The sequence below is a fragment of the Chenopodium quinoa genome, unplaced genomic scaffold, assembly GCF_001683475.1.
Source record: "Chenopodium quinoa cultivar QQ74 unplaced genomic scaffold, ASM168347v1, whole genome shotgun sequence".
NCBI lineage: Eukaryota > Viridiplantae > Streptophyta > Magnoliopsida > Caryophyllales > Amaranthaceae > Chenopodium > Chenopodium quinoa.
In genome coordinates, this window is record NW_018744593.1 from 2,063,645 (window position 1) to 2,074,100 (window position 10,456).

The window sequence follows — 10,456 nt, forward strand, 5'->3', positions numbered from 1 at the left end:
AGGTGGAATTGGTTTTTTCGGGGGGAAAATAAGCTACAAAATAATTATGAGAAAATAAGGTGAGCAGTACCACGAGTAGTTTTACATTAATTTTAGGGTTGTCGGGAGTGTTCTTCAACAGAAGCAATTTTTACATTAATTTACTCTCAATCAAACAATTGTATGTTATTTGATTTCATAAATAAAGACAAAGATGATTGATTTCTTTTTATGACTTCAAGAAAATTTTAGAAATTTTACTTCAATGTGAGTTAGTTCTTTAAAAAAAATCATATTGATAGGACATTTCAACTATTATACTCAATATTTCCCTTTTGGAGTTTGAATTAGTATCAAGGAGTGTTTAAGAAAAAAAAAAAAAACAGAAAGTAGCAAGAGCAGAAATTACAGAATAAACATGACAGTGAATTTCATTGACTTCTAACAATCTTTCATCAGAAATATACATCATATGTACGAACCACTAAAGCAATGATCTGACTCAATCTCATATGCAACAAAAATCAGCTTCCGTAAACCTTCCCTATGAATCACCAAACATACCACGAATTATAGCCCCCCGCCAATATAATTTACATCTAAAAACCATATTCAGACCCCAATATCGAACAGCCTTTAACAGCACAGATTCCCTCTCCTGTGGGTGTTGATTAGAACTATAGCCTCAATTTCCTACAGCAATAATAATGTCTGACCAAAACCTCCAATTTAAGGTACCCAGGAAGAGTAAAGGTAGATTAAGGGGCATGTTTCGTGCATCCACATAAGATCACCAAAAACGGAACCTGAAGAGCACTGAGTGCATGTGCGGCCACTCCATAATCTTGCTTTTGTCTTTAAGTGAAAAGCATCTTCAACTCTTCTATGCGTGCACTTCGGACTTCTTGATCAGTCAGTGCACCAGAAATCATCCTCTGTTTTCTAGCCTGTACAGCCTCCATTCTTTCCTCCACCGTTCCCTGATGCAGTGTATTGTTAGCGGTCATTCAAAATCAACCCAAATACTGAAAGTCAATCGAACGTTCATGTTGAATAACACATTAACACATTCAAAGATAAAGTGTTTGGACCACATAAAAGCAATAAACAAACCCTGTAAATGGTCCTTTAGGACACTTGGGAAGTGCAAATCCCATAATTGAATTTTCTAGTAGCTACAACATAGAAAGGGATCTATAGGAAATGGGCAGCTTGTGAAACATGACTTCTAATGCCAGTAGATTGGTGGAAAAACCCATTTGTTTCAAATAAAATAGGTCCAAAATGAAAAAAATTACCTTGATAATGAATCTTTTAATTGATACAGGCTTAGTTTGGCCAATCCGATGAATGCGCATGACTGCTTGTTCTTCAACAGCCGGATTCCACCATGGATCCTATATACGCAACACCAACAGTAAAGATGTGGATCACATGACTGAATAACAGCAAGGACAATCCAGTAAATATGCAAAAGCAAACAAAATTCACAAGTTTCACGAGCAGCCATTGTCCATGATTTTTAGTAACATTGAAAATGCAAATTTACAAGGCCAGCAAAACTTGTAGTTTCAGTTTTATATATATTGAAAATAGTCTCATATTTAATGCTTTCTCGCACATCAGGTAGCTGCAGCAAGTTGCAGAATCCATAATGCAAGTACTAGACCTACCGTGTAATCATACATTATACATTTCAAAACATTAAAGAGGCTTCTAGTCCAAACATTTATAAGATAGCTTATTCCCTTCCTGTACTATCCTCATAATCACAAAAAACCAACAAACTAGAATCTGATCAATATACTGAACCCTAGTGTTGATTTACCATATGCAATTATAAGAATTGACTTCTAAATGTTCATGTGAAAACCATAATAATAATACACAGATTTCTTAGAACTCCAAGTTCTTATTTTAAATAAAATGTGATGAGCAAAGAAAGAAGTACTCTTTCAGCCAACCTAATCAAGAAGTTACTAACATAATATTAAACGGAAAATAAAACCCACTAGCAGCTAATGTAGATGCATTTTCTCAAGTAGAATCAAAGATTTAACGGATATACAAGTTAAAAAATGTCTATTGGCACCAAAGGCATAGTAATGTGAACTAGCAACTACTGTAATTGCATTTTGCCAATTAGATTAAAAAATGCTACGGAGTATTATATAAATCCAACAGTATCCTCAAGTTAATGCACATTCAAAAACAAAGAAAATATAAATAGGTATCAATAACACGAAAATAATCACTGTTGTATTAGAGAAAATCATCAAACAACCAAAACACAGATACTGATTCAGCACCTACCAGGACAAAAGCATTAGAAGCAGCTGTTAGGTTAATTCCCACTCCGCCAGCCTTTAATGACATGAGCAAAACCTATTATCCACATACAAGTTTAATATAAGAATATAGCACCTAGAAGACAACAGTTTATTCTAAGCAAATGTTGAGCATTGTAAAGAGCATAAATAGAAAGTCCAAAGTAAATTTGGACAAACCATGACATCACTATCTTCAGAAAACTTTTTTAATACTCTCTCACGTTGCTGTTGATTTAAAGTTCCATCAAGGCGAAGAAAAGATAGGTTATTCCTGCATTCAAAAAAAGCCAAAGTAACTCCCAAGTACAAAAAAAATATATCAATCCAAAGAAAGCTATGTAACATAGCACAAATTCAATCACTTTAGATAACAATGTCAGATTTTAATAGTCAATCATAAGTACACAGCTTCAGATACGCAGTAAAATAAAGAATTTTTCGGAAAAGTGTTGATGCTAAAAACACCTTCGATCAAATTGCAGCAACATCCAAACACAATAGACAAGGTCTTTCAGCAAGCCTTTCCATAAAGACAAGGAAGATAAGCTACTAAAAAAACAAATAAAAATATGCCAAGTTCTCTACCATCTGAAATCTGTACAGTACTTGTGTGTAGACAATGCAAGAGCTACACAGATTTAAATGTGACACAAATTAACAGGCAGCCCTAATTAACAGTGAACTTGATTTTGTATGATTTTATGTCATCCTGCAAGTACTAGAAGTGTTATTAATGAGTACTTAAATAGGCGACAAGTATTCCAGAAAAAGCACTCAATAGTGTAAGAGATAAATAAAACCACTGATAGACCTACAAGTCTCAAACCAAGTTTTGTTTATGGACAGTGTATCATCCAATGCATATAGCAAAGCTAATAACCTAACAGCCCCACCAGAATAAAGAAAATTACCGAGCAAGAGGAATCTCTAACAGGTCCAGAAAGGCAGTCCATTGGCTAAAGACAATGCTTTTGGATCCTGAAGATCGTAAATTTTCCAATTCACACAACAATGATGAAATTTTCGTAGACTCAACCCAATTTTTCTCGACATCTATTTGAAATCTACTGTCAGTTGGAGCTGTGATGAGATCGTGCTTGTTCACCGATTTCCTGAAAAAAACATCAAATCTTTTGAGACTGAAAAATATTGATCTTACAGCGCAAACAAATAGGAAAGTCTTGAGGGCAGAAAAGCAAGGATATCAATAGGGTGGTAGTATTACATTGCACTGGATGAATATAAAACAGGGAAGAGGAGCCAGGAGAAGTACAATACAAAAGAGAAACAGGATAAACTTTGGTAAGCTGCTGAAGAAACTGAACATACCTGCAGACCGGACATAAACCCGAAGCAGATTTTTGCCAACTTGCCAAAAGGCACTCCCGACATAAGCGATGAGCACAAGGAGTCAAAACTGCATCTTCAAAAGCTTCAAGACATATTGGACACTCTCCTTGCTCACCATTCTTGAGCTCATCTACAACCTCTTGAATATAAGCTTTCGATGGCACAACTTTTGCTTCACCTTCAGCAGTACCACGACCACCTCTAAGAAATCGTTTGGCAAGCTTATCCAGGTCAGCATAATCTTGTGTATCACCTCGACTGCACACATTAAGCTAGTTTCAGAAACGATGTCCACAAAAACAGAAGTATGGGAAATAGGGTATGGAACATGATTAGAAATGAATAACTCAGCATCGAACATACAATAAAGCAACAGAAATTATGAGGAAATTCTGCAACTGACATAATAAAAATATTTGACGCCCAAATTTTCCTATCAACCAAAGTACATTAGGATAATTAAACTAGAAGATCTTAAGAGAATTTAAGTTTTTAATTGAAAAGGTCCTGCTATAACTACAAAATCATTGGAGAGCATCAGAAAGCATTGTTATTACACAGTAATGCATGTTACCAAGATGAGGTATAAGCAAAATATAATGAAACCACAAACAGCATCAAGCTATCAACAAGGCCAGCCACTAAGGTAGTATGTCAACAAAAATCGCATATGGAGATACCAAAAAAGAGATGAGATGTAATCCACACCTCATGACAAGAAATGGATGATCACAGCATTGCCGAAGTCGTAACAGTAGTTCTAATATGGAAGCGTAATTATGCAAAACCCGCCCTTGCTCCACAAATCGATCAAATTTCACCTGCAATATACTTGAGATATGAGATATACCAAAGATGGAGTATGCCAAGACAAAATCTTCAGGATAAACCGATGCTAAGAAAGATACCTTAGATTTTTTAAACAAAGCCTCATAAAAGTCCTTTTCAGCTTCTGTCAGCTCACAATAAACCACCTGGATATTGGCTGGAGGCAGGACTAAAATAGGCCTGAGTGAACAGAAAAATGACGAATTAAACTAAACAATTGAACAGACATCACATTTCTCTCAAAAATGGGGTGATATACGTGTATTAGTCTAACTAGCTCACCTTCCATCTCGATCCACACTGTACTTTGTTCTTCGTAGCATTATTGGCCTTAAAATGGAGTGAACTAGTTTCAATCCTCTTTCATCACCTTCGTCAAATGGCTTTTGAACGAGTTTATTCCACCTGTAGATGAAATTCACTAGACGACTTGAAAATCATTCCAACTGACAAACATGTAATAAGGACAAGCAAACTTAAATCTTCTTAGTGTTAGATACTAGAACTAATGAATCACCACAACTGCATAGGATTTAAGGATTCCTCCCCATTCTACTGCAAGGTATCATATCACATTTACCCCGAATCACAGAAACTGGTTAACCATACAGCCCAAACCAACTAATATTTAAAAGACTAGTGTCAGAAGCTCATAATCCAACCTTAAAATAATAAAAATAAAATAAAAAGAAATTTGTTATGCAGGCACAAGTTTCAATCTTCCATTAAGAAACTTTACTAAACTAGTGAACAAATAGTTGCTATCTTTCATATAACAATCTTCCCAAGATGGAAAAGAAACGGAGCAGAAGATTACCATGCCCAATTTCCCCATGGCTCCACCTTTAAAAATCGAAGAAGACTAAATATGTCCTCAAGATTGTTCTGAAAACCAAAAAATCAGATGTAAGTCATCATAACTTGAACAAAGTATAGTTCTCGTAGATGATTTCAAAATACTCCAGGTAAGGGGCAGTATTTAAAGCAAGCATTACACAACAAAAGATAGTATGCATTACATTCTAACTGCAGATAAAGCATTACACAACAGAAGGTATGTATTAGATTCTAACTGCAGAGAAAGTATTACACAACAGCTGAAGGTATGCATTACACTCTATCTGCAAAGAATTATATAGCAGCAAATTACCCAAAAAATTGCCTGGATAAACCAACAAATATAGTAGAATATTAAGCTTTCAGATACCAGTTTTCTTCAGGGCGTAATATTCTTTAAGTTCAAAAAATTAATCATAAAACTTGACACTTTAGAACACCCATATACAGAATCCTTGAGTGATTCCAAAACACTTGCAGAGTTGATAAAAAGAATCAAGAAATATTAACTCTATTCTTAATTTCACCCCTCTTTTGGGTTATCTCAAAAATATAACATGTTTCTATTCAAGTATACTTTCTCTTTCCTCTCTTCATCACATCAACCCCTTTTTTATCCACTTGCCAATATTTCTAACTATTTCTCTGTCTGTCCACCACCATAATTTTTACAGGCACTAAATAAATATTCTAGATATTTTAACCAAACAAAATTTTGATAAATATTATTAGAGAAAGGGTGGCACACTACACAGACAGGATTACTAAAACAAAGGATATTAAATAAAAGGATAAAACAAAAGGGCAATATATAATAAGAAATTACATATATATTAAAAAGAGATGTCACCTGGATAGGAGTGCCAGTGAGACACCATCTAGAATAAGCTGTTAAAGCATTAGCAGCCACAGAAATTTGGCTTTTTGAGGACTTAATTGTGTGTGCCTCATCAAGCACCACTCTTAACCAACGTATAGAATGAAGAGCACCACAGCCTTCAGTATTCTGTACCAAAGAGGAAGATATAGAAAATCAGGTAAAGTGACAATGTGGCAAAAACTCTAACATCATAGCAGGCTCCAATCTACCTCAGATGAAAATTCTGAAGCTAGAACTCCATAGGTGGTGAGAACAACATCATTTTGAGCCAAGAGTTTAGCATCCTTTGATCTACCTTGTCCATAATGAACATAAACAGAGAGGGAACCAGGCAGAGCATGAGTTTCTATCTCTGCCTGTCAAAAACAAAAGTGAGCAACAGCCTGGTGATTTGCATAATATGAAGACTGATACCTTTAAGAATCTGAAAAAACATTAATAAGCAAATACCTTCCATTGGCTAAGGAGTGTCATAGGACAGACAATAAGATTGCCACCATCCATAAGAACATTCTCATTTTTCATCTGCTTGTCAATGCCCTGAAACTTTGCAACCTTCTTAGTTGGATCAGGAGATGCATCAATGGCTTTACTGAGCTCCGTACTTTCACCAGAAGAAAGGCTCAACTGGCTACTAGGTGATCCAACTCTCTCTGAATTAGACAGGAGAAGGGATATGGTCATGACTGTCTTTCCAAGACCCATTGCATCTGCCAGAATCTAAAAGCACAAACCAGAATCAAGATAGAGCATTTATATAGTAAAAAAGATTAGTGTTTATCCATTAATAGCACAAGAGACATACTCCTCCCCTAGCCATTTGAAGTGTACTCGGAAATTCCATAGTTGCTTCACCAGAAAATGAATTCAAGTAGACAACAAGGTCTCTCCTGCAGAGCACAAAATTCCAGCTCAAATATATATCTTATTTCACAAAACACTACTGACTCCTATATACTAATTCTCTGTAGTAAAGTAGATTTGAACCGAACATAACATACTTGTCAGCCAGGCGATATGCTTCCCAACATGGGTGAAGAGTAGAAGCAGCCTCATCAGTGGTTTGTCCCCTCTCCAACTGGACCATCCAATGAAGTGCCTGCTTCTGATAGGGACGGAGTTTGCAAAGAAGGGTGCTTGGCGGATCCATTTCCTGTAATATTTTACATGAAAGGTTAGTGGACTACTTATACAAGCTCAGATTGCACAAATAGAGATTGTGGAAAAAACATGATACCTCCAGCGTAGAGCTGTCTCCAACTCCAACAATGCTATCAACATCAGCATCGGATACACCTTCCTCACCTTCAGCATTATCTACATCTGATGTCAAGTTCTTTACATTCTTGGCATTCAACAATGAGGTGCGTAGACCTTCCTGTTCATACAAATTTCAAATTAAACACAAGGTTATGTACCACAGAATTTGGTCACCTAGTAAACATGAGCTATACCGTAGAATCCAAAGACCGCTTCCTTGTGTACAAATTATCAGGAGTGAACTCAGCCTACATTGCAAGAGAAAGCCGAATGTTAATACATTTGCTAAGCGTTTAAAAGTGTAATGCAGTACTCCAAATGCAGAAAGGTTTGAAAATCATTGAACTACCTTTTTAAAAGGAGCTATCCCAAGCAACCTGAATAAATTTGGCAACGGATGAACAACTGTTTCCTCATTTGAATTAGCAGCTGCTTTCAATGAATTTTGATGATGCTTCTGGAACATTGAACTGTTGATGTAGACACTGAATAGAAAGCAAAGTGCACACATGTTAGGCAGTATAAGCAACAAAAGTACTTAATACCCTTAAAAGTGCACACATGTTAGGCAGTATGAACTACTAAATTTCAGGTATCCTGCAATTAATTTCCCGAAATCGTACCGAAACAATCCTCTTTGATTAAGTTTATAACATATCTCAAATTAGACAAACACATCAAAACTAAAGCATTTCATTTTCCAAGCTTAACCAATACTCACCTCACATTTAACGCAATGGTGTCCATAATACCCAACATTTCAGGAGCAAATTTACAAAATCCTTCAATTTTAATCTTCTTATCTCTCACAAGGGGCAACAAACACCTTGACCACTCATTCGGAATCCGGCCAATCTGCAAACAACATTATCAAACGCAACAATGAAAGCAACAATATCAATACAAACTGCACCAAGTAAAAATCTTCCAAACAATTAAGTACACCTACCTCGCCGCCGCTCTTCGTAGAAAATCTAACAATCTCAGAACAAGCCCCAGCCTGTTTTCCTCTACCAAAAACCTTTCCTGGTAAAGGCGAACTCGAATTCAGCTTGTTCTTCACAGGAAACGCAAAATCAACTTCATCTCCAACCTTAATCCCCCTCCCTTTACTCGTCGACATTCCGGAAATCTCACCATACCCAACAAAACACCACTCTTCGCCTACCGGCTTCGAACTCGAACAAGAAATCGCCTTTTCCCTCTCCTGCACATCAATTACCACCATTTCTTTACAAACCACTTCCTCATTTGATTTAGAATCCTCATTTTTATCCTCAATCGTGATCAAATTCGAGCTAGGAATCTTCACCCTCTGACTCGAATTAATTCTAGGGTTTTGCCGACTTTGTGAAATAAAATTGGGGGTATCGAAAATAATGTTAATTGCACCGGTTGCATCATTGTTCGCCATGTGAAGAGCTCTGATTATGTCCATTTCAGCGTAATCTTGCCCTACTACTGACCGAATTGTTTCTATGACTTCATCTTTGATCTTGCAATTCATACTGTAGTTTTCCGATTGTAAACCCTAAAATTGAATTCTATGAATATCGATGAAATGAGGCGAAAATGTGGGAAATTGAGAGGATTTATGGTGTGTTAGGGTTTTGTTGAGTTCAATTGATGAGATAAATTGAAGAAGAATGGGAGAAATTGGCGGGATTTAGGGTTTTGAAGAGGGAGGGAAATTGGGGAAATGGCGCTTGGTTGAGGAACTGAATGGACAGTGAAAGTATGTAAATTCCCGCCATCTCTTGAACATTATAGATGCACAGGTAAAAATCATTTTTTTTTTTTTTTTAAAATGTACAAGTAAAAATAAAAAATAAGTGTTTGATCATCGATATGAAAGAGCGATGTTCACATAAATTATCTGAAAGGGATAAAAATCTCACCTTTCTATGTACTTGTCAAAAAAAATAAACTAGCCTTTTGGACTAGGAAAATTGAACAAGAAAAAACTTAATAATTTTTTATCCCTTATAATCTCAATGAATATTTTAGGAAAAAATATTGTAACCATTATGTGATTGAAATTTTATCAATTAAATTAATGAAAGTTAAGGAGTAAGGGGAGAAAAGATTACTTGTATGTGAATTGAATAGTGAAGTGTATACTGCTGATGAAAAATGTTGAAAGGATTTAAAGGGTTGGCCCCGGTTAATCAAGTGGCAATATTGTAAATTGGAGCTTTGGTATTTGTGCTTTATTAATTTAATAATTCATTATACCGTTTTGCTCAAGTGGAATAGATTACTTCCATCTTCTTCCTACACCCATAATTATTATTTACCATTGAAGCTTCCTCTTTCGGCTCCACCAACACCAACACCATCTCCGTCCTCTTTCGTCACCCATAGAAAGTTGAGTACTTTGTACTTAAATACGGAGTAGCAATTTAGAATTCACCAAAAAAAAAAAAATAGCAATTTAGAAAAAAAAAAAATTAAATAGCAATGTTGTTGGCGCCAATAACATTAAAGAAGGAGCATGTACTAATGAAAAATTCAAAGACCAAATGTTAGTGGCGGGTAATAGGATTGAAATTAAAACAGATTTCCCGCCTCTTACTATTATTATGCTTTGTGTAACTAATTTTTGGCACGTTTTCATATGACTTGCATCACATTTGCATGTTTTATTATGGTACTGACTCGGACGATCCGATAATTTAACTCGGTGCGACATGACTAAACTCGGTTTGGGTCCCTTTCTTATTTTTCTATACTCATTTTCTATGTAAAATCGTCCGGTCTTACTATTTAGGCAAAAAAAAATTCACACTCTACGTTTCGTATTTGATTATAAATTACTCTTTCCGTATTTTAATAAATATATTATTTAAGTGGTGCACATACTTGATCATTAATCATATCTTATACTGTGTATGAAATAAAATTATAAAAAATAATATAGTGAAAATATGCATCTTGACAGTCCAACTAAAGTTAACATGATGACATTTGACTTTTAGATTTTAATAAAAAA

The 10,456-nt window shown here is 35.5% G+C and overlaps 1 protein-coding gene across 1 annotated transcript; it reads right to left on the reverse strand.

Annotated features, from left to right (window-relative positions):
* Window positions 1-274: 274 nt before the first annotated feature.
* LOC110699628 (DNA repair protein RAD5A-like) lies at window positions 275-9,359 on the reverse strand. Its single transcript, XM_021877137.1, has 20 exons — window positions 8,414-9,359; window positions 8,186-8,319; window positions 7,814-7,949; window positions 7,659-7,712; window positions 7,442-7,582; window positions 7,206-7,357; window positions 7,010-7,094; window positions 6,655-6,924; window positions 6,414-6,560; window positions 6,175-6,330; window positions 5,305-5,372; window positions 4,770-4,892; window positions 4,568-4,667; window positions 4,368-4,480; window positions 3,639-3,917; window positions 3,221-3,421; window positions 2,487-2,580; window positions 2,293-2,364; window positions 1,278-1,376; window positions 275-959 (listed from the first exon to the last, which is right to left on the reverse strand). Exons 1-20 carry the CDS (start codon window positions 8,969-8,971, stop codon window positions 837-839), a joined length of 3,105 nt encoding a protein of 1,034 aa, XP_021732829.1. The 5' UTR covers window positions 8,972-9,359; the 3' UTR covers window positions 275-836.
* Window positions 9,360-10,456: the final 1,097 nt, after the last annotated feature.

What these genes read in the sequence shown, in the direction of transcription:
- LOC110699628 (XM_021877137.1), bottom strand. Translation starts at nt 8,971, where the DNA reads ATGAATTGCAAGATCAAAGATGAAGTCATAGAAACAATTCGGTCAGTA. An exon ending in GGATAGCTCCTTTTAAAAAG is followed by an intron (nt 7,713 to 7,813) that starts GTAGTTCAATGA and finishes CTTGCAATGTAG; the next exon opens with GCTGAGTTCACTCCTGATAA. An exon ending in CATCCATTTCTTGTCATGAG is followed by an intron (nt 3,918 to 4,367) that starts GTGTGGATTACA and finishes TAATGTGTGCAG; the next exon opens with TCGAGGTGATACACAAGATT.